Source organism: Neolamprologus multifasciatus, chromosome 10 (assembly GCF_963576455.1).
Source record: "Neolamprologus multifasciatus chromosome 10, fNeoMul1.2, whole genome shotgun sequence".
Lineage (NCBI taxonomy): Eukaryota > Metazoa > Chordata > Actinopteri > Cichliformes > Cichlidae > Neolamprologus > Neolamprologus multifasciatus.
The window spans coordinates 27,887,713-27,913,025 of NC_140448.1; the positions used below are offsets into that span (position 1 = coordinate 27,887,713).

Sequence of the window (25,313 nt, forward strand, 5' to 3'; positions counted from 1 at the left end):
CCAGATTTTTTAAGCCCTGTTGAAGTGTCCCTAAGAGGGTCGTGGACCTCTTATTGTTCCTCTGCCTAATCACACGTGCCAAGGTGCGAAAATGGGTGTGGGTCACAATTAGCCAAGGTTTCGGGTGAACCCATTGTAAACCTAGCCCCACGCTATCATGTGATTTACTAAGCCTGCATTAGAACACTATTGTTCGGTGGCTGGTTGCCTCCCACCAGTTGGCAACCACTGTGAAGTGGTTACCTTCTAGTTGGAAGAAGGTTGCGGTCCTATTTTTATTTGCTAGTGTGACAGAACCCTGGGAAAACAATGCCTTGATTTGTCTCCATGATTCTTGGATGAATGATCACGGAATCTGGTGCCGACATGGCGATGCCACTGTTTTCTTCCAGCGGCGACACAAATCTGACTTAGGGGGAGGTTGCCGGTTCGAGCCCCGGCTCCGACAGTCTCGGTCGTTGTGTCCTTGGGCAAGACACTTCACCCGTTGCCTACTGGTGGTGGTCAGAGGGCCCGGTGGAGCCAGTGTCCGGCAGCCTCGCCTCTGTCAGTGCGCCCCAGGGTGGCTGTGGCTACAATGTAGCTTGCCATCACCAGTGTGTGAATGTGTGTGTGAATGGGTGGATGACTGGATGTGTAAAGCGCTTTGGGGTCCTTAGGGACTAGTAAAGCGCTATATAAATACAGACCATTTACCATTTTATACTGATAATCACAAAATACTGCCATGTGTGCTCAGGTTAAGTGCAGCTTTAGAGCTGCCAGCAAAGCTCTGACGTCTTGTTGACTTCTGGACATTTGCTGAATGATACCATCCTGGATTCAGTACTATTCTTTTTAAAACCTTCAAAATGAATGATGGCACAGTCTCTTAAAACTTAATTTATTTATTTAGTACAATTGCTTTGAGTCAATGTGGCAAGTTACATCTGGTGCTAAATTGATATATAATTATGCATACCCATCAACAGATTACAAATGATCTACTGCTCATTTAAAATGATGGATTGGCAACTCATATCTTCTCTCCCTATTTCACCACCATCAGATGCATCCATCAGGCAACTATTCTTTCCCCTGACAGGCGGAAACTGTGATCTTTCATGGTGAGCAAAACTCTCACCAACCGTTACTTCTCTCTGTCCCCATAAATGACCAGCGAAGCAATCGTAAATCACAGCCCAGGAGTAATAACTTGTGCCGCTTTCTTTATAAGGACTTCTGAGCCTGTCTCGGTTGACGCATTTACATGCACTTTATGTCAAGCAGCTCTTTTGCTTGAGAGAAGCGGACATCAACAGCATCATACGCTTACAGACAGACTGATGGGCTTTTGTTTCACAATCGACGACAAGTGAAAAGGAAAAAGGGTAAAAAGTGGCACGAATGTGAAAGGGCTGGAGGCTATAAACTTCAAGGATAAATCTCGTTTATGACAACCTCAGCGTTATGTTCCATGTTATTAAACCGCAGTCAAATTTATTGCTGAGATTTAGGGAACATGGCATGATGAAAAAGAAGCAATCAAATCGACAAACAAGGGTTTTGAGGGAAGAAGTGAAAACAAAGATGAGCTGCGAAATTACCCCCGAATTGTATGCAGCAACCCACCATCACCGCTTATCGTCTGTCTTCTGGGTGTAACTATCAACCACAGCTTCTTTAGTTGTGCATGCACTGAGTTTACCTTAATAATGCGGGATTATTACAGGCATTACTGGTCTGTTTTTCCTGTTCTGATTTGGTTGGCACTGTGCAATGTTAGTAGATTAACCAGCAACGATGGCCTCAGCTATGGACATGAGGCCTAGCATTATCCTTTAATCAAAGTGCTAAGAGTCTTCAAAAGAACCACCCTTCTGCTCGCTGGCGTGAGAGTACTGTAAAGAGTAATGTGCTCTGTTCCTCATCTTTTAAGCTAATGCATGCATCATCTGTCATTTACAAGGCTCATAACTGTCCCCTGTTGATTAATGTGAATCTCTGGGTGTCTAAAGGAGTTTACCTTCAGCACAGTGGATCCCAGCTCCAGGCCCACCAGGACCGTCCTGTCCACCAACTCCGCAATCCTGGGATCAGCCACCTTCAGGGAGTCCTGCACCAGGTCCGTGACATCCACCTGCCAGTCGGGTCCCAGCATGGTGATAACCTGGTCAGTGCCCTCTGTGGAGGTGGTGTGGAACTGTGTGAGCACCTTGACCAGGGCCCGCTGGTACTGCAGGGTGCAGCCTCGACTCACCCGGCGATCGTCGTCTTCGTCGTCTGCGTCGCTGTCTCTAGTGCTCCTTGGAAAGAGAGGAACAAGTACAGGGTACTGAGCAGTAGGGCTTAGCATCCAGAACACGGGACATTAGAGGGGTATAAAGTATGAACCGAGTATGAGTATTGTCAGTCTGAGTCTTCAAACCTTCCCCACTCTTTATTCAGATCCCCATCATTTGTTACGGCAGAAACAAACGTTTTTCCTGCGGTCCACAGATTAAACAAAAAAAGAAAAAGAAAAAAACCCACACAATAGAAATCAACGGTTTGAATGACACCACAAACAATCACACACAAACTTACAAATACACTGAATTTGTAAATGGCATGAAAGCAATATTTAAACCACTGTAGACAATCAATCAAGTGTACCTTCACAGGATTCCCTTTCTAAAAAAGGAAGCTGCAAACTTATTTATTAACGTTCACAGCACACAATTTATTGCTAATTGCATTAAATTCAGATTTTTGCTTTTACGCTTAATATCGTGCCCGTTATTTCTACCTGGAGGAGACACGGCAGCACATCCAAGGAAGCGTTACACATTTATTGATTCATGTCAATTTATTTGGAATTCCACAGGAAACTGTGTTAAAGCCTTACATTACCAAGCTACCAAATTCTTAATTTGATAAGTTAACCTAGAACCTCAAACTAAAACAAGTCACGCAACACCAAAGGTAACAAAACGCCTTGCAACTCTTCAGTTTTTGGTATCAGGTTCTTTTCTTCTGTGGCTTCTGTGGCCGGACTTCCACATCGCTGAAGAATCAAGAGAACGTAGGGATGACAACATTAACTTTGGACCCTTTCCTGAACATAATGAGCACTTGGATGGAAGTCTGACTTGGAAAGTCTTAACAGTGGTCCATTTTCATTTTGATGTTTCGAATTGGTTTGATTGTTTTTCAGTGTATTTGTGTCGATATGCTTCAATTTTGAGTTGAATAAATCTTTTTAAAGGAAACTGTTATAATTTCAGCACCATAGACAGCGCACACGGTTTTCATTTCACTCATTAATGAAGCCTGTTTGCATTATAATGACTCTGTCTGCCATACTGCCGCCGTAATGTCTAACCTATATTTATATGCTTTTTCAATTACAATGAACGAGCTACACCCTATTAGTTGAATATCATGTCTTAGTTTGCAACCTTGGCTCTTTTGTAAATCACCCTCTCACACACTATTTTGCACATTTTGTAAATCCAGGCCTATCTGTCACTTTAGTGTCACTTTTCAACATGCAGGTCAGTCTGACAGAGTTCAGTCTGTTCTTCCTGACTTCAGTAATTCAGGTTGAAGTGTCGAAATTTAGGCTAAGGTGGAATATGAGTATCGGTGGTTGTCTGTCTCTACCTGTTAGCCCTGTGACAGATTGGTGGCCTGTGCAGGTTGTGCCCAGCCTCTAACGGCTGCGACAGACCCTGAACTGAATAAATGGATGGATGGGTGGATGGATGGATCCCTTTTCACATTGGGAGTAAGAAAGGGCAGAAGTTTAAGGTAGTTGTGGAGTTTGAGAATGTTATGGAAGCCCTGTACGCTTGTTCTGGCCAAATAAGCTGCCAAAAAGATGAAGAGCATCAGAAAAAAAACCACGAGACTAAACCATCACCAATCACAACTTGCCACTTCTTCAAACTGAGCATCTGCTCACTGTTAAGTTATGCTCAGTCCTGTATCATGATGCTATGTCTCAATTTCTGCCTTTTGTTCTTAAGGGGTCTGCTCCTTCTCATAATTTGACACAACTCCGATGACAAACTCAGCACCACTCCGTACAAATCCATCACATTATCTGTTCCGATGCAGTGGCGATGAGTAAAAACTCCTTGGAGCCAGCAGGGAAGGAATGATAAGCACCACGGAGCAGAGTTTTGGACTGATGCCCTTTTTATTTCACAGGAGCCCTGGGCAGTGAGGTTAAGCATGCCAGGTGCATCCCCCACTGAGTGCAATCTGCTCTACAACAAGATGTATGAGTTACCCAACTTCCCACAGCAGGCTTGACAATCTGCCAGTTTACGCTTAAAAAGCACTCCTCTGCTTAATCTTTGCTTCGCCTTAACTATCTGAAGATTTAAGATTCAGGAGAGGCTTTGGCCCGTCAGCCAACGACAAAGTATATAACCTGTCCATTAATTTAAGGAATGGGTTTAATTACCAGGCTAAGCGCTTCTATCCAGACGTCTCATAAACACTCTGAATCGACTACTTTAACATCAAAAAGCATTATACTGTACCGTAACACATCTACCTCAAGACCTGTCCCACCTGCTGGGTGTGATTATTCATTCATCTTAGCGCGCTTCCTCTCCACAGCCCATCACTTCAGCACTGGCAGGTTATATGATGTTTAGAAACAAAAGGGCCCCCCATTAGGCTCTCATGGGTCATTGGACATGTCTGCATGAAGTTGCTCATCCAAGCAACTATAACTTCACCTCATGAACTTCTCTTACTTTGATTAAGCTTGGGTCATGGATTTATCACTTTAGTGACTATGGTCGGTTGAATTTATGGCTTTGAAATGAATGAAAATGTTAGGCGCTATCACAGTTAATGTGCCCGAGCAGCTATGAATTCTTGTACTTCACAGGTAGAAGCGACAGAGATTTCGGGAGAATGATAACATTAGTATATATAAAACTATGTGTACTCTCCAGGGAATTACAAAAACTGTTTTTTTTTTAAAGCTTAAACTATTACAAACTGCAATAATCTGGTTTCACTGTAGCCATTTCAGACTGAGCCAACTTTGTTCTGATTGGCTGGCACCCTCCTGGCGTGGGCTTGAAATGACCATGTTAAGGACATCCAAGAATAGAAAAAGCGTTTGAAAACATCTTAAGTTTCTGCCATGTTTTCTATAACCATCCATCAGTACATCATTAGAACAGTATGTCTACGCTCGCCGGCTCCTTACGTACACGTTTTCAAAGGCTTGCTAACATAAACATCTAATCATCCAAGCATGTTAGAACAACTTCATGCCTTTAGGCATGTAGACATTGTCAAGATGACCTGTTGAAGTTCCAACTGTGAATCAGAACGGGGAAGAAAGGTAATGGAAGTGGCTTTGAAAGTGGCATGATGTGCTGGTCTGAGTATTTCAGAAACTGATAATCTGTGGAGATTTTCTCACCTAACCATCTCTAGGGTTTCCTGAGAAGAGTCTGAAAAACAGAAACTATCCAATGAGAAGCAGTTCTTTGGTCTGATGTTGGAGGAGACTGGCAGAATAGGATTTCTGAATACACAACATTACGCACCTTTAAGCAGATGGGCTAAAGCAGCGGTCCCCAACCTTTTTTGCGCCATGGACCGGTTTATGCCTGACGATATTTTCACGGACCGGCCTTTAAGGTGTCGCGGATAAATACAACAAAATAAAACTAGTACTGGTACCGAAAAAAAGAAGATTTATTCATAACACACGTGAAAAGACCCAGGAAAACTGAGTAAACGATAAAAACGATAACAAAATAACGCTGAAAACCGATAAAAACCCTGAAAACCATACATTTCACACCTGAGCCTCAACTCTCGCGGCCCGGTACCAAACGACTCACGGACCGGTACCGGTGCGAGGCCCGGGGGTTGGGGACTGCTAGGCTAAAGCACACAATAGAAGATTGGAAAAATGTTGTCTGGTCTGACGACTCGATTTCAGCCAAAATCTCACAGACCATTTTAAGCATCATGATGAATTATTATAAATAATCGTGAAAAATGTAATTACTCTCTAAATTTACCCCAAACATTTTTGGGACAAGGTTTCATTATCAGTTGATTTCTGCGAACTTCCCAGAAATGGAAGTAGAAATAGAAAAATCCTTTATAAAACATCTTCTGTGGCTCAGAAAGAGCTTTGTAAAGCCTAAGAAACAAGCACTGAAGATGTTCTCTTCATTAATGACACAGTCAGCAAAGTAAATGGACTTTAAGAGAAGGAAGAAGGTGCTAACAAAAGGATGCTAATGGGTTACGAAAAATCCTGTGCTTTTGGAGATTGACTCATACAATCCACACAAAGTCCAAATGTGTCAGCCTTTGCTTTACCAATTTTAAATATTCCTTTTTAGTACTGTCCTTCAACTCCCCTAAATGTATTAAAAAACAACCTTGTAAAGTTTCAGGAAAGCTAAAATCCAAACAGCGCGCTCGATCAAAACAAAGGTCTTCTGTTTTCTATCACTTTTAAAAGCAACTTCATGCAAAAAGACGCTGAACTGAAAAACTGGAACATAGAAACCTCAGTGCATTGGATACTGATGGTGCAGCTTCAGGACATGTAGTTTTCTGCTGCTGTTAGACAGTAAGCGAGTTAACTCCACAGCAGACACTGAGACTCCACTCTCAGTTACTTATTCATTTAAAGGCAAAGAAAAACCCAATGAGACAATAAAACTTACTCTGTCTCTGTCAAGGAGTTTCTCAACTCTTAGGTCAGGTCAGTGAAAGTTTACCTTTCCAAGTCTGTACCTGAAAATAAGGTTGATATTTTTTCCCCCTCAGAAGAATATTGTCTGTTCTTATTAGAGTCACTGATACAATCGTACAAGCTGCAGCTTCGGTGCACACGGGCTGCTCGCCCGATTACACTTTCTTTCCTTTTTTAGAGCATGTTGCTGGATAATGCAGCCAGTGAGCAATTCTGCTGCACTGTGGCAGAGGCCCACTGCAGGCCAAGAGACCTCGCTGTGTGTGAAGGTTCAGAATGTGTCACTTTGCGGAAGCGAAGGACTCTGGGATGGAGAGACTGCAACAGAAAGGAAAATGAGAGTTAAGGAGGCGAGGGAAGGAGTGCAGGGAGGTTTAGAGGTTTGTGTAAAGGAGCGTCAGCAAGAGAACGAGGAAAATAAGCGATAAGAGTGAGCGATAGTTGGACTGAGAGGAGTTATTGAAAAGACTAATAATAGAGATTATCATCAAGATCTGGTCTTACTGTTTGAGATGCCTAACAAGCAACAGTACCGCAGCAAGCCTTTGTAAACACCATCTAATTCATTATGGCAGCATTTCATTATGAATGTAAACAAACAAGACCAAGGTCAGGACAAACAGCCTTCAACCTGATATCCTTTGTTAGCACTGGCATTAGTCAAAAACAAGATGAGTTCTTGTGAATCCCGTTGATGCCTGTCTAGTCGCTTTCAATAAAGCCTGCTAGTTCTGCTGCAGATAGTTATTGGCACTGGTTTTGTTTTGTTTGTGGCAGGTGTCCAGGTTGCTTTATAAAAAGTCACGGTGATGTTTCAAAGTCTTGTCATTCAAGGTTAAAGCAAATCCCACGTTCGAAACTTTGGGTTCAAGTCGGAATGCAACTGTGTGGTTTCTCCAATTTAAAACGTGGGAAAAAGAGGGAACACAAAGTATTATTTTTTTTCCCAGCTTTTCCAGATTTCAAAAAACAGATGATAAAATTCACATTCTTTTTGCCTGGAAAAATTCAAGTGTCCATTTTTGGGGGGCTGCTCGACAGGACAGGAGGCTGCCCGTGCCAGAGATAATAGGATTATATGGTCAGCACTGTAGAGCCCTAAGCTGTGTAACACATGAAATGTTTCCTGACGAACCCACACGTCCACATGTGGACTCAAAGTAAAGAATAAACTGTCAGTCTTCTTTTTGAACAATAAAATGTCCAAAAGACAAGGAGCATCATGCAAATAGCAACATTTCCATAATGACACAGTGTCTTCCTCTTCTTCTCCTCCTCCTTCTTTCAGCTGTTTCCTTTAGGGGACGCCACAGCAGATAACCTGCCTCCCGAGCATAGTCTTCAATCAGCCCTCAGCATGTCCTCCTTCACTACATCCATGAACCTCATCTGTGGTCTTTCTCTGTTCCATCTGCCTGGCAGCTCCATCTTCAATAACCTTTATCCAATACATTCATTGTCCCTCCTCTGCACATCCAAACCACTTCAACCTTTTCTCTCTAACGTTGTCTCTAAACAGCTCAACCTGAGCTGCCCCTCTAATGTACTCAGGTGACTGAGTACTCTTAAAGATGGTTTGTCACCCCCAATTTGAGGCATTGGTGTGGTAAAAATGCTAAAATCAACCTTGTTTTGCTTTTTTCAGGGTTTTTTTAGGCTCGAGAGACAAATGTTTTAGCAAACTACATCCACAGACTGTATGGATGCAATGCACCAGTGCCTCTTTTCCTCCAGTACCTACTTGGCTCAGCTCCACCTGACTCTACTTGGTTTCAGTCGTTTTCCATTACAGTAGAGTACCACCTCAATGTGGATGGAATTGTTACAGCAAAACAGCCAGAAAGTCCCGTAAAATCATTTGTATGGGACATAAACACAACACAATGTGGCGATGGTGTACCTGATGCTCGCTCAATGGCCTTGTGTCACACTCGCAGTAAAGAAGAGAGACAAAGAAAGGCTGTGGACACTCTGGACACTCACAGTGTTGGTTTTGATGCCATTTCCCTCGTTGCTGGGTTTCAAAAATCGTGCATTTGATTCTCATGAATGAGTCACTTCTATGACTCATCCAGTGACATCACTTCCTGGCCAACTGGTGAGATGCAGTCTGTTTGGCTTGACTCACCTCAGCTGGCCAATTAGGTACTAAAAAAGTATCTGGTAGCAGGTACTGTCTCCAAATGGAAAACCCTACAAACCTAGTCGAGTATTGGAAAAAAGGCATAAGAAACCTACTAATTGCTGAACCGCAACACTAAAATAAAACACAAGAAAAGCCTATACATATCCAGCCATAACACCACAAACATCGAGAGGTCCAGTAGACACAAAACAGTTCCCACACAGCTCTCTTCAAGGGGAAATTAACTAAAGAGACCTCTGGAGCCAGACTGAAGTAGTTATCAGAGGAAATGCAATTTTTGGCACCTCCACATTGGCTTCATTTCTCTCAGGGCTTAAAATCTCTCGTCTGCATAACCTGATGTTTTCGAAAGAGATGTTTGACATTTAACGTGAGGAATGCCTGAAACCCCCATGTGGCCGTATGTGAGCTTTTCATGTGTTCAACGAGATAAACATGGGCCTTTTTTAAGGGGTTTTTAGCAGCTTTTCTAGCTTTAATCCATTATGATTCACAGATAGATGCTTCATAGACACTTTGGGATGATACATGTGAAGTCCAGCATCAAGATATGCAAACACGGGCAGATATAGATGCGGTGAAGTAACATTTCGTTTCAAGGTGTGGGTACCACGTAATTACAGCATATTTCATGATTAAATATTCAGTCATTGCTGCTGGGAGAGCTGATATGGATATGCATCAGACGACAGGAAAAAGCCCAATATGCTCCGTAGCAAACATGAAAAGATGTGTTCAATCTCAACAATAGAAATATGACTGAAAACACAGACTCCTGTGGGGAGGCCATTCTAGTGTGTATTAACAGCTTCAGCAGTCCGTATGTGGCACCATCAAGAAAGATGCAAGCCGCCTTTGTCTGCGGTTTCCTGATGTGGCACAGGACTACAGGAAAAAGTAAAGAATGAAAGTAAATCCAAATGACAGCATGCAAAAAAGGAACAGCGAAATGAATTCCTCTGGCCTAGCTGTGTGGCAATCACAGCAACCGCAAATGGCTCGCAAGGGGTCTTTGATGACTGTTTTTATGAAGTCAGAGGGGAAGTTATATGCATAGAAAATGGGCTGGAAGAATTGTAGAGATGCACGCTTAAGAGAAACAGACTGCTAAAGCCGTAGCCATTCGCTTGAACCAACTATTGCATCGATTGAAATTCACAAAATGTGGGTAACAAATGCGATAATGGGAGTTACGTCACATAAGATTGCTGGCTCGGTGAGGCGTGCTGGACAAACAGCAAAAACGCCATTGGAACGTAACAATTTCTGAAAACACACAACACTGATAAAAGCACAAACACAGGATTTGTACTATTATAGACTGGGCCTACAACAAATAAATGAATAAATGGTGCTAAAGGGAGGCATTTAAGACACATTTTGCATGCCAAAATAAGATACCTTCCATAGCACATTTGAAATATAAGGCTATGCAAGGTGTTTTCCAAGTCCTCTAAATCATCTGAAATACCTTCATTCTTCAAACAACCCCATAAGCATGCCATTTGTATTCAGCTTTGGTAGAAATGGAATTGGTCTACAGTGATGTACTCCGGCAGCAACGACAGCAGCCACCCGTGCGAGTGTTAATGCTCCCATTAAACATTTGTTGTGAAGTTGTGGGCTCGTTTGCTACTGCTTCTTGCATGATATAAGCGCTGCAATATTGTAAATGAGCCTTGGTTCCTTTACTAGGTCCGCATTCTTCACAGAGGTCTCGATTCCAAAACCCTCAATCTCCAGCTGGTGCTGTGTCAAGCGTCATATTTTTAAGGTTTGCAGGCAACGGTTTAGTTTTTGATAGCCTGCTGGATCCTTTCTGCTGACACAATTTTTGATAACACTGACACAAGGGCAATTGGCCTGAACACCCTACAATTCTTGATTGAGTGCAGGTGACCATATCACAGTAGTTTAGTCACAGGTATTTGGAGGAAAAGTACACAGGTGTGAAGGAGTTTCTTGGAAATATAATAACAACTGTTTATCTCTAACCATCGCTTTGGGCCATGAGTAGCAGCCCAAATGACTCCCACAGACTGTCCAAAAACATCATTATCTACCTGGAAGTACAAGAAATATTTGGAGCAAAAAATGTTTCTGTGTTCTTAACTCAAAGACAAATTAAGCCTTTGTCTCGGACCTGTTGTGCAAAATGGGTTCAGATGGGTCTGACGCATACATGACAAACCTTAGTGGATCAATTTGCTATTGAAAGCTTCTTTTTGTAAGCTACACGTCTGCTGTGTAACTGAGCCAGAGCACCTAATTGGGCCAAAACAGGCAACTACCCGTAAAATAACAGCATAACAGAAATGGAGGCTGGACAGCTTTTTAGTTTCTAATGTGCGAGACTGCAGGGTACCATGCTCTTTGGATAATGAGTCTTCATGTAATCATGTACAAAAATAAGATATTTTCAAAATAGATTTTTCTCCACTGAATATTTTCCTGCTCTATTCTTTTCTCTCTCCATAGGGTTTAGTTTAGAACAGAAAAGACAGCAACGAGGTGTTAAATTACTCCCTTCAAACATACTATTATATGTAACGTTCAATTCTTCCCAGCTTGCGTCAATGCAGGAAAAACTTTAAACCAAAGGAAAACTGCTGTTATCCACACCTTAGATCTTATTTTTGTGGACACCATTATACATTTTCCAGACTATTTGTACTGTAAACGCTCATAGCAATTAAACAGATTAAGTACAAGTTAATCTATTTAACCTAATCCATTTAATTAAACGTCCATACTATAGATTGCACTAGCCGCTGTAGCGCTCAGATCTGGCATATCAGAGAAATTGTGGTTTTGCAGTAGCAAATTATAGACGTTAACATGCATTTATTCTCGTGCTTACCCTGTCTTACTGAGTTGTGGTGTTTTTGTTCCATTATGTTCACAGTTCAGTTGAGCAGTTTGTGTTTAATTTACCTTCATGTGAAAGAGCATGAGCGGTGGTGGCTGCTGTTGTAGTATAAAGAGTGCAGTGAAAGTTTCAGCTGTAATGTTTATGCATCATGACATAATAAAAACAATCATCTGGTCCTTAGCAGGTCTTTAAATGATTTAGATAAACTTCTGATGAACCACAACACATCATATTTTGCTGTGATATTACCATCACCCTTACAGCTTCTATAGGAATTAAAAGTAACAGATTGATTAGCTGTTGTTTCAGCAAGTGAAAGCACCTCAAAGTTTGTGCACTTTGGTCTTGAGGATTCAGATGTGTGTTAAACACTATCCCACAACTTCCCAAGAGTGGCTCCCAGAAACTTTACCCCAAGGTTAGACCATGCAATCAGACTCTACAGGCCTCATTCAGCATGTTAAATTTGAAAGTTTTTGACGCTAAAATTAGAAAAAGACCGAACAAGCATGATTTCTATCATGTCCTAAAATGACACTTTCTTTTTTATACAACTATACAGAAGAGTGAAACAACAATGTGTTTCTCAAAAGAGCAAAATCTTTGAAGCCTGTCTGGCTGAAGTTTCATAAAGGGAACGACAAAACCCTGAAATACACTCGTCACGGCTGTGATTTGTTCTGGGCCTGGAGTGGCGGCGGGAGATGATCGCATCCATTCAAGTCTCCACCAGATGTACCACAACACATCCCAGAAGTGGATCTCTGTGCACCTTAAAATAGCAACGGGTCTACTTTTCACAAAAGCTGCACAGAGCAGGTAAAGAAGGCACTTTTCAAAGCACACTCTACTTCTGGTATGCTACCGGTGTAATTTGAAACCACACAAAGGATGAGGAAAAATGGATGAATCTGTTGTTTTGACCTACCAATTATAAAAGGACGGATTTGTGTGAATAGTGGGAACACTGTAAAATTGCTATAATGACACAACACAGCAAAATATAAACACACAGATACGTTCTAAACGACCAAAACATGTGTGAGCAACAATATAGAGCGTACAAAGAAACTATTCCTATCTATTGAATACTGTGATGTTATCGTAGAGAACTGTGATGTCTCCAACATTGCATGTTATCTGTTTTAGGGTGGACTTGAGGCTCACCTGCGGTCGGGCAGAATGGGGACCCTCCAGCCTTTGATGAAGCTCAGGTTGTTGTCAGAAAGTTCAACCTGCAGGGGAAGTTTGGGAACCCAGACGGTCAGCTCCAGCGGCGCGCTCAGGTGCTCATAGCTGAAGATGACCCTGGCATTCATGGAGCCCCGCGTCTCCTTCCCATTGACGAACACGTAGTCACAATTCATGGACACCTGGGACAGATCACGGTCAGAAGTCAGAGACTATCTATATGTTAATGGTCACATCGGTGGCAGAGAGTCTAAGCGATGTGTGATGATAAACAGCTCGGTATGGATGCAGGTGTCACTGCCACATTTCATGCTAGAGCATTTCAAGGTTGATACCTCCAGCAGAGCAAATACACAGCTGTGCGTTTGACTGTGATGTGAAAGTTCATCTCACATCTTTGCTTCATTTTTCTCAAACTGTTTTGTCCGAGCAAAATGACAAGAAAAACTGGTTTGACTTGCGGTACACACACTTAGTTTTAACTTTGAGGATTTGATTTAAAGATACCTTTCACTGCTTATAACCTTAACCTAATACCATGAGTAGATGAAATTGTTTTCAGGAGATCTTTGGAGGAAATGACAGGCTTAACAGTCAATTTCCAGATGATGGATTTTCAGGATTATCCAGGAACTGCCTTATATTAAAGAAATAGTTCTAATGAAAACTCTTTAGTGAGTCTGTGGATTATGAATATCGCAATAAAACCCCCATTTCTCACAAGATATGTGACGACTGACATTTTTAAACATGATATTTTAATGCTTTAACTCTATTGCAGATAGATATCACAAAATCCTCACTGACTAGACGGTGTTGGGGTTACAAAAGTGCACAGAACAGTGTTTCTATTCAGAGGCTCCAGAGTTTGCAAATCTTCACCCCATCTAACCTGGCATCAGCAGTTTTTGCCATGCTTGTGCTGTGTTCACACTACTTGGGCAAAAGGTGACGGGTTATGAAGCTTTTTCAGTGGAAACCTGCTATGTGAAGCAACAAACTGACACTTGTCGCTGTGTGATGCTCGAAAAGCTTTTTTCATTGCTGCAATAATGGCGTGAAGCATCAACCATCACACGCTTCAGTGTTCTCACATATAACACACATAAAGAGCCCAGAGATGGTCGGAGAGGATGGTTGCGTCAGCGTAGGTGGCCGTGCTTTTTGTATGTTTTTACAAGCAGTGTGAATATAGCACGAGCCAGAAGTATGAAACCAATCAATCAAAATCAGCGGTAACTTTAGCGTGACGTTTACATTTTCGGATTTTCGGTGTCTGAAGCTTTTTTTTCTCTTCATATTTTTATTGAGCGACAAGTGTACATTAGTTTACAATGACAATACAATCTGTTCCGCTCACATATTTTTTAGTTTTTCTTACATGAAAAGATACAATAATACACACACACACACACACACACACACACACACACACACACACACACACACACACACACACACACACACAGGCACACCCACGCTTAAATAAAATTGAAAAAACAAACAAACAAACAAAACAAAACCTAAGAAAAAACCCAAAACAAACACAAACAACAAACCCCAAAACACACACACACAAAAAAAAAAAAGGGGGGGGGGGGATATGATATTAATCAGCTGGTAGAGCGTTCAATGACTTGCAACAGTTTATGAAGGGGCCCCAGATACAATAAAATTCTCTGTATTTGCCATTCGCCACATTGCCTATCTTTTGCAATTTAAGAAATGACATCACATCTCTAAACCAAAAAGAAACTGAAGGTGGCTTTGAAGATTTCCAAAGGAGTAAGATGCAACGTCTAGCCAAAAGTGATCCATCCATCCATCCATTCGCTTCCGCTTATCCTTTTCAGGGTCGCGGGGGGCGCTGGAGCCTATCCCAGCTGTCATAGGGCGAGAGGCGGGGTACACCCTGGACAGGTCGCCAGTCTGTCGCAGGGCCAACACATAGGGACAGACAACCATTCACACTCACATTCACTCGCACTTTCACACCTAGTGACAATTTGGATTATCCAATTAACCTATCCCCACAAGCTGCATGTCTTTGGATGGTGGGAGGAAGCCGGAGTACCCGGAGGGAATCCACGCAAACACGGGGAGAACATGCAAACTCCACACAGAAAGACCCCGGCCTGATGGTGGAATTGAACTCAGGACCTTCTTGCTGCGCGGCAACAGTGCTAACCACCGTGCCACCGTGCATCCAAAAGTGATGTAAAGGCTAATATTTTGAAGTGTGTAGGGTCGGTTAGACCAGTGTTGACTGGAAGCCCAAAAACAGCTAGAAAAGGGTCCATACAGATTTGGGTCCCAAGAGCCTTGGAAAGAATAACTGAATACTGACTCCAGAAGCCATGGAGTCTTGGGCACAGAAAGAACATATGGCCTAGGTCACATGGGGTGGCATGACATCTCTCACACTGATTGTCTGAAGCTTTTTAAGTATCCATTCGTTAGTCTTAGTTTACTGGCCGAGAATCTTGTTAAAATAAACTACAGAAACTCTAAAAAACTGCAACTGTGTAACAGCCATGCAGCTTCTACTTAACTGTTTAAAATATATCGGGATGTATAAACAATGACCAGAATCTACAGGAAAATGTTAAAAATGTTGGTATGCAGCAGACCAGACGAGAGCTTCTTAGATTACATCAGACTGAAGCTCTGCAGTTTCCGATCCCGACGGCACATCGCTGTGGACAAGTGTTGTAAACAAAATGCTTTCCTCTAATCTAATTTGCATCTTTCATGCAGTCCTATTAGTGCTTCTAAGTAACCCAGCGTTAAGCGCGCTGAGCGCAAATCGTGCATTCGAGCCACGTCCCAACCCCGCCACCTCTCTTGCCCATTCCCATCGTAATGATCTATGAACAATTATACAGACACACAATATGCCAAGAAAAGCTTTTAGGCAAGCACATTATTTATATAATAAGAGTGCTGACAGCAATGTGACATTTTACATGAACTTTAGTTCATAACACCTTTGGGCACATAGATAAATATATTCACACATTTCAGCTTTCACGAGACACTCTTATTATGGGAAATCATTTGTGGCGCAGTATGAATTCAATATGTGGACACTTCTAAATTTAAGTCTTTGCAAATGCCATTTTTAACTCGAAACCATTCTTTAGGTTTTCCGTCCAGTCAAAAATCTCCCGCTCCATTTGAATTATCATAAATACTTGTCCGCTTCGAACACTAAATTATTAACTGCAATGGATCTGGAGGGCTTTGCTTTTGGGCTTCCACTGAAGATTTATCTAGTGTTGGGAGGTAGCTGGCATTGTAATCAGAGGATCTAATCTCCCGCAAATGGAGGTCGGGCTGGCCAGTCTTCTCAGGGCTGGGGATTCATCATAACTGGGAGGAGGTCTGGGTAATATAATTCCCCACATGCAGACAGGCCAGAGATGGAGGAGGGGTGGGTGCTGGAAGGACTTCTTAAGATGACAGTCTTTCCCTCTGGTTCAGTTAATGCAATTTTGCAGGTTCTGACCTTATGGGCTACCACCGAATTCATGTTATTGCCCTGTCTGTTGATGTGTAGCCTTATCTGGATGAACTGAGTTACCCGAAAAAAAGAAAAAGAAAAAAAAGAAGTAAGTCAACACAATAACCCCGGCCACCTTTGATTAATCACAGCATGGCTTTCTTCGTGTAGCGTTGAGAATATCTGCCTGACACGTATTCCGTTATACCCTCGAGTCACGGACAGACAAACGACCACACGCGCACACAAACACGCTCGAGCTGCAGCACCGCTTCAGCTCCTGCAGCTATTGCTGCTGATAAACTTGGCTGGCTAATTGCAAGTCAAAAGCTGTTAGCAACTCTGGGTATCAGTGGCCCTGTGGGGGCCTGCTGAGGAGGGCTTTCACACACTGAGCCACCACATGCCGTCACAGCGCTGCTAATGCGCTGTGGCATCTTCCATGGTGCCAGCAGATTGCCGGGGTGGAGACAGATCATCGGGACAAGTGCAAGTGCTGCATTTGGTCGTGCGCTGGTCACGAGAGCGCACACAGAGACGACTGCGTCAACACAGGCGAAGACACCTACGATCCTTTTGTGCTTTTATTCCATAACATTAACTCAATTAATATACCTAACTGTTCCACTATAGGCAGCGGCATCTGCCCTTGGGGTGAGCAATGCTCTAATGCCACTGTAATGTGACAGCTCCCCCGGGGGGTCACTAATGTTGCAAAGTCCTCTGTTCACCCACATTCTGCGTTGACAGCAGTTTAAAACATTTGTTTAGGAAATCCATTGTGAAACTTGAGCCATAATTTTGATGCATCTCGGGCATTCAGACATCTAATGTAGATTTACTGCCATTACGGCATCGGCCCATTATTTACATGGGACCCTCTCAAGGGGTACTTTAGCTATTTAGCACTGAACTGCCACAAATTTGGAGGGAGAAGAGAGACACAAAGCAGCCGAGGCCTGCGCTACCAAGACGTTAAAGCCTTGGTGGTTAAAAATCTGAATTCTGCCTCTCTCGTAATGCAGCTCGACTGCATCCCCCCCCCCAGCCTCATAGACACCACAAACATTTTAGCACCCATTTGTAACACAAGCTTCGCATTGAAATGTATTAATGTCCAGCTAAAAGCAACGATAACGTGATCCTCACTGCAGTTATTTGATCTGATTTGTAAAATCTCCCCTGAAGCCACAGAAAATGCTCACAAACATTCACAGTCTGACGAGCAACGAGTGAAAGAACCTCTGGTGGCCCGGCTGATGAGTGCAGACTGATTAAACCTGATTTTAGTCTGCGAGGGTCATGGGTGCTGATTATTAGTGGGTATAACATAAAGACACAAAGATTTGAAAATGTTATTGTGATTGCAGCACCTGCCGCCGCACAACTGTGAAGTTGTGAACCCCCATGCATACGTTTTTTTATTTTATAAATGTATTTTACTTGTTAAAATATATTAGTTGTATTTGTAGCACGCACAGTTAGCTAGCTGCCGAATGGGTCGTACCAAATGCAGCTCTCTCGTGGGGGGTAGATTAGTTAAATAATTTATCTTAAATGTTGTATATTTTCTTTGACTTGCAAGTTACCCCTTTGCTTAGTCTTGTGTTGATTATTATTAATTTGACGTGACGATTAAACTAACTGTTGGTTGTGCTTTGTTGCTGTTAGATGACTTGTTCGTATTTGCATTCCCCTGTTCTGATCAGCCATTATTAAAGTCGCCTCCTTTTCTTGTGTTAAATAAGTTTCATTTTGTTTAACAGTTGGTTCAAAGCTATCTTAAGTTATTAATCGGGCATTTCTTTCTTAAACCTCCTGTATTGTTAGTTCATTTTGTATATTTTTGCATTTTTGGATAAATAAAACTCACCCCCACCACCCCTAATTAGCTCAGTATTGAACATGGCATTAGTGAGAGCAACAACATGTAATTATGTTTAAAAAATAGCAACAGTATCAACATCAGTCTCAAACCTTTTCATGTTTACTCATTATGACAAAGGGGGTGAGAACACCTTTTGTCCAGAGTTAAAAGCTTGATATTTTCAGTGAACATTTTTGTTTTGATTTAGCCATATCTCATATGTATTCTGTAGTAGGCAAACATGTACTGTCCCGGGTTTATTTACGTTTTGCACTTTTACAGACTATCTAATGTAACATCTTGGTTTAAGTCAATTCTGACAAGTTAAGTTAACATGTTATTTATTTAAACTGTTAATTTGTCTAGCTTGAACTCACCTTACCTACCTGTGTCCCAGGATCAAAAGGAGGAAATGTAGCGTCACTTCCTGTATTTATAGTTTCCTGGTTAGTCTGAGGTCACAGGAAGAGACCAGATGAAGAAGGGGGAGAATCCTTGTAATTTAATAAAGTTGATTTTAGAGGGTGTTTATGGAGAAATTGATTTATTGTTGTAATATGTATTGATTACACTGTAGATTTTTATTGCTAGGGAAGAGTAGCAGTATATGTTTGAGTAGGGAAATGTTTGTTTTACCTATGTGATGGAGTAGTACAGGGGTGAGATTGTTTGGACTATTTAAGCTGATGAACGCAGGTGTTTGAGGAGAAAGGATCAGGTCAGTGTAGCTGTATGCATGTGACCTTAATTTCCGTTGATTTAAGTTCAGTTATGTTTATTTGAACTGAGTTAATAATGGAGTTGAGTTTCTTATTTATTTTTGTAAATATTGCTTGGTCACAAAAATGATGAATAAATCACTCGCTACACTGGACAGCATCTGTCTCCTGCCCTTCTTTAGCTGATTAGGTCAAGTCCTACCACACTCATTATTTGGAGTGTCAGTGGCAATGTTTTCTTTCTGAACAGGCAAGTGCAGATGCTTGGACAGATCAACAAATATTTTGGTTTTAGGAAGGTTGCAGTCCCCCCTGGACTTTTATGTTGGTGGTGCTCAAAAAATGCAAGCTTCAATTAAACCACGCAACTTCTGATTTCATTGAAGTTTATCAGACAAAGACACACATAGCAAAGAATGAGTTGCTCTGGATGGGAAATGTTGCCGTCCTGAAGACCTTCACACATTTCTCCTGTGTGGATTGCATTTACAAAAAGAAACCCCATTTATTTATTTTGAAATTTAAATGTTCACTAAATGACTCCACAGGACTTTCTGCCAAATTGAGGTTCCGTTTAGGAATAATGCATGTATTAAATTAGCACCGAAATCAAATTTGACATATGGCTAGGATTACTGGAATTGTGTCTTGTAGCTGCAATGAAGTTTGTCTCTGTGTGATGAATGTTTCCTGGCTTCAAGAACAGTGCAAACACTGAGTTCATTTAGCTCTGTTAGCTAAATGAGCCAGTCCCCATTATCCTGTTGTTGGCAGGATTGATGGTGTTGAGTGTGAAAATGATCTGTTGTTCTGCAAACTTTGGGGCCTTTTGTTTGGATGTAATAAAATATCCACATTCTTTTTTTATATATATATCTTTCATAATGCAAGAAGTAATGAGTAAACATGGACTTCTTAATATAGAAGAACTCAACTCTAGTCATCCAGGTAGTTTGGTTTTATTTGCAGAGGTTTGAGGCAGAATACATCACAGAAATCTTTGTTTGCATATCAAATCAGACGAGTCTTCATTTCAGCCTCGCAACACTGAAAAGTTACTTTCATCTGAATTGCACAGTGTAGGCAGAACTTTTAAAATGCACCCTGCATATCTTAAAATCTAGTCTACAAAAAAAATTACTGTTTCCAAAAACCTTGTGCTCCTGCCATGAATTGTAAGACATTTAAATCCAGAGCAATTCATAATCTGCCAGTCTGTCTCCACTTTACTGTTTTTAAGCCTTCCAACAGAGGATGGAACCTGACTGCAGGCATTTGGTTCTACTCAGCCATAAGAGCATTAGTGAGGTCGACCGGCGGTCAGCAAACACAGGGACATCATCACATACAGAATTCCCCAAGTGGAAAGCACTTTTTTTTGGGTGAAAAATATCATTACAGGATGAGCCTTAATGAGCACTAAGAAGCTCAACCAAAAACAAGGACCACAACATCTCCTTAAGAGCCAAATCCCACCAAGTTGTTAAAACAAACTCCAACCTGAGCTGCAAGGATGTTCACGCGCACAGCAGAAAGGGCAAGCGGTGATTTCTGATTTTATAAGCCTTTTTCTTGTCCTTCAGAAACTAAATTTGTACTAAAGGTAAGTACATCAGACTAATATGGAAGCGAAGCTGGGAGGATGGTACGCTGTACAGCGTGAGATATGACGTGTAGGCTCAAGGTCTTATCTGTGGCCTCAGACGGGGTATATGAGTCACAACAGCACGGAAATGGACGGTCGGTGAATGGCTGTCAAATACTCCTCAGACCTCCTAACAGACTCCCTTAACCCCTTTTCCTTTATTCTGTCCCACCTTGTCTCACTAAGGTGCCTGAATAATTACTCCTGCAGCTGCACACGCGCACAAATACAACTGTGCACGTGCAGGTTGGCTTATCTGCCACAGGCTCGCTGCACCTTAGTTACTGCCAAAGAGTTAAGAAATAAAAGTGTCTGTAAAGAAAAATGACAGCCTCTCACCTATTTTTACCCTCAAGCTGGAAAAAAAACGACAACAGCCTGAGGAGTTGGCAAATATCCAAATGAGTGTTTGCCTGAAAATAAAGGCTCATTCGGAGACATCGTCTTGGAAATAACTTTAGTTTAACTGCTGTTTCAGTTGCAGTCTTAAGTCGGGAGGCTATGGGGGCTGTGACGAACCTTTGGAAAGAACTAGAATGTCTGGAGTAAAAGAAGAAAATGTGATTAGAAAAGATTGGCATTACTTTTGGCACGAGATTAATGTCTGCGGTATTAAAAACAACAACAGCACAATGGAGTGTTGGACCTTTATCAGGCTCAGCGTGAGTCTCTTATTTCTGCTTTCCGCGGCTCGTTTTATTGAACTGTCATGACTCGTGCGTTTCCTGGGCTTGAAGGGCTCGTTTTAAATTAGCCTCGAACGTTCAATGGCAGGATCACTGAAGCAAGCCCACTCAATATCACATGGCCCAGCGCCTTGTCTTTAAAGGATAATGAAAAATGATAAATGACAAGCTGAGGACAGTCGTCCCCAAGCAACACCTGTTCTTTTCTAGTGACAGTACAATACAATACAATGCACCGCCACTGGAGCCCCTCCCACCTTTAAGGAACATGTCGCTACTGGAAAGCCATAAATGAATCCATTCTCCCTCAAGCATCCAAGCCATTAATTGGGACCAATTTATTTACAAGATAGCATGGCACGTGTGAGGTGGCTAACATTAGTTAGTCCGGTATATCAGAGTGAAAATATATTGGACAGATACGGGTCAGTTAAAAAGAACAGATACCGGCCAGTCCCAGCTGATGTGATAAAAGCAGGTGTCTGATTCTGCTTCATGGCCTCAGTCTGTAAAATCCGTAATCAAACCTGCCTCACTTGACCTTCAGGAGCTGCTAAAGTGCTGCAAAGGATTTCATTAGTCTGAATGGATATGATAGTTTTACTATTCAATGAACAAAAGACACTTCTGCACAGAATGGATTCTTGAAATAGAAGGAAATTAATGCGGTCATATTTAAAGGGGACCTGTTACGGAGATTTCCAGCTTCGTACTTTTTATTCTTGATTCTACCTGAGCAGCTTCATGTGATTCACGGTTCAGTAATACTTTTTTTGGATGTTCATGAGGCTGTTAGTAACAAGCTGTTTTAGCAAACTTTTGGTTGACTGACTGGGGGACATACTTAGATTACTTTGTGCAACATGGCCTGAAAAGCACTGTCACATAATTACCGTATTTTCCGCACTATAAGGCGCACTTAAAATCCTTTAATTATCTCAAAAATCGACAGTGCGCCTTATAAAAATGTTTTAGTACGACTTTGGTAAGCTACGAAGCCGAGCCACTTGATGGATTGTCGGATTATTACGGCTACCGTAGTCAGGAGCCTTGCGGAGTAATCTGGGTGCAAAACTCCGTCCGCTTCAGATCCCAAAGTCAAACAAACATTGCGACATCACTGAGAGTTAAAAACTGTCTAAATTCTTTCATCTTTAATAAAATGATCAGCGTTGCTGCTTTACCAGGTGTAACAATTATGTTTAACATCCAGGCATCCAAAAAACAGAATTAATTAAATTTAACAGAGTTAGAAGTTAGCAGGAAGTTAGCTTGCTAGCTTCCACCTAAACATGATAAAGCATGTTCTGACTGAGAGATTTCTGAAAAAATTTAAACGTACAGCTCTGCTATCACTTCCAACTTAAATGAAGACAGAAAACTAAACAGCAGTGACTTTTGTAAGGTTACTAAAGTTGGGCTAGCTGGTATATAATGATGTGCTACATGATCGCTAGCAACACAGCTATGTTAGCATAACATAAACAGTGAAGCTGGAGGACGAATGCTAATGCTTGTTTCGCTTAACGGGCCTTATAATTCGGTGTGCCTTATGTATGAAAACAGACCCGTTCATCGACAGTGTGCCTTATAATCCGGTGCGTCTTATGGTCCAAAAAAATACGGTAGCAGATAACTACGTCAACCTCATATTGCATTTCAACACACCAACAGGAAATAACTTTCCTTTGAGGAAAGAAAAGATGAGCTTTCAGGTTAACGTGTGATCACAAAGCCATTAAAAAAACAACAACAACACATGTACTGTATATATATGTGTACACACACACACACAGTACCACAGAACAATAATCCAGACAGTTAAAGCTTATTACACTGCGACCTGCTGCTCACTGATGGCTGTTTCCCTCCAAGTCTAGTGTATTTACACGAGGCTGTAACTGCTTTCTAATCGTCACACAACCTTTAAATAAAGTGCAGCCGTAGGTGAAGCAGTTACACAGAAGAAACTCTGATAGACAGGGTGATAATATAATGCACTAGGGCTGCCACTGACGATTATTTTGATAGTTGACTAGTCACCGATTACTTTTGCAATTAGTCGACTAATCAGATCATGCATCCATTGGACGTACAGCGTACAGCTTATTGCACCAGCATGCATCTGCTCTTATATAACTATCATTAGCTTACAGCTTGAAGTGTTTAAGGTATGTGCTAACTAAAAATAAAGACAAGATGATAGTTTATTAAATTTTAATGAAATCTGCAGATTGTTTAGGTGAAGTTTAATAAACTCAGCCGTCTGCTCCTTGCTATCTAAAATATAACAGGACACCGGAGTAAATTCTCGAGCATCTCACACTTCTGATAATCAGTTGTCTGCTTGACGTTTATTCAGCTGTGTAAAAACTATAACTTTAATCTCAGCCAAATCGATTTACTCAGGAACAAATAAAATACAAAAAAAAAGCCAAACAATAACATTTTTAAGTTATCTAAGTAACTTATATATGTTTAACCTGAGTAGCAAAAGACAGCGGTGGGTTTGAAAACGATTTGCCAGGAGTCCGGTGTTCTCACGGGCACTAGTGAGTCTTGCCCCCGGCTAGCTATCAAGCTAGTGGGTAACAGACGTCTCTGGAGCGCTTTTGAAAATATGTGGTGTCTTGATAAACTGAGCAGATATTTGAAGTTTACACAGCTACATTCTCGCCTGAAAATATGTTAAACGTTTATTTTGTGACCCAGAAAGAATAATAAGAGTAATATTAAAACTAACTAGCTGCCGCCATTGTTGGAAACTGAGCAGGGCTGCGCTATGAATTCTGGGACACAGCTACTTCTTCTTCTTCGGGGTTTAACGGCAGCTGGCATCCTTGTACATGCAGTGCTGCCATCTTCTGTTTCAGTCCGTTATTACACTCTTAAATCCTACTACTTATTCCTGCGTCTTTTGTGATCTTATAAAGCTTCAAACGTCTCGTCGACTATTAAATCAGTCATCGACTATCAAAATCGTCGACGACTGATTTAATAGTCGACGCGTCGTTTGAAGCTTTGTAATCGTGTAATCGTGGCAGCCCTATAACGCACGTCTTGAAATATCTCTGCGCTGCTATTTTTTTATTGCATGTTTGTATTGATGAGAAACCTTACTTGACAACCTTACTTGGCAGGGACACACGAGGACATGGCTCAGAGTGAAAACTAAAACTAAGGCAAACGATTTTATTTTAATTAAAAATGTTAAGTTTTTTTTCCCCCTTTTTACATAAATAGTTTTTTATACACACGGATGGACAAAAGACAATCCGAATGGGGTTGATTGTATTCGATTCATCTCATTTATCCCTCATAACATGAGACTTTTGTGCCCTCGGGGACTGCTTTATTGCGTACTGAGATATTTTTGAGTTAGCACATTCAGTCCTCTCTAATCTTTTTTTCCCTTTTCTTCTAAATTCACACAACCTCTTTGTTGGTTTCATTTATTAAAACTACATTCATAATTATTAGTACAACTTCATTAAAAGTTGCATATGCCAGCACTGGGACCACATCCAAGCTGAACTGTTTGCACTGTTGTGTATCTGCGTGGAAAAAGACACATTATCTACTTCCACGAAGGTCACGTCTCCCCTTGCACCATCACTTTGATCAACGGTGCAAGACGGCACCGCAACACTTCACTGCTCTGCCTATACAATTATGCAATCTGCCTATAGAGCAATCTATTGCGACTGTAACTGAGTGGAGAAAATAACAACAGTGTAATCAAAGCCTCTAATGTGCTCTGCAAGTTGCTGTGATCCCAATTTAATTTATTTAATCAACAAACGAGACTTGATATTGCACTCGCAGCTTGGATTCCCGCGTGAGATTGTTCTGCATCCCGGGACGTTGTTTATTATTTTCCTTTAGTCATCACATTTAAGGGAACAAGAAGAGATGATGAGCTTTGTACTTCAGCACATCAGATAAGCCAATCTCAATGAATGAAGTGTTTCCC

At 41.6% G+C, this 25,313-nt stretch overlaps 1 protein-coding gene across 5 annotated transcripts in view; it reads right to left on the reverse strand.

Moving 5' to 3' along the window:
- tmem132e (transmembrane protein 132E) overlaps positions 1-25,313 on the reverse strand; it is a 483,984-nt gene that overhangs the window by 24,876 nt on the left and 433,795 nt on the right. For all 5 annotated transcript variants that reach the window (XM_085173740.1, XM_085173742.1, XM_085173741.1 and 2 more), the window contains 2 exons: positions 12,898-13,103; positions 2,006-2,285 (listed from right to left, as the gene is read on the reverse strand). In XM_085173740.1, coding sequence (XP_085029866.1) covers positions 2,006-2,285; positions 12,898-13,103 — 486 coding nt within the window. The remainder of the gene's footprint in view (positions 1-2,005; positions 2,286-12,897; positions 13,104-25,313) is intronic.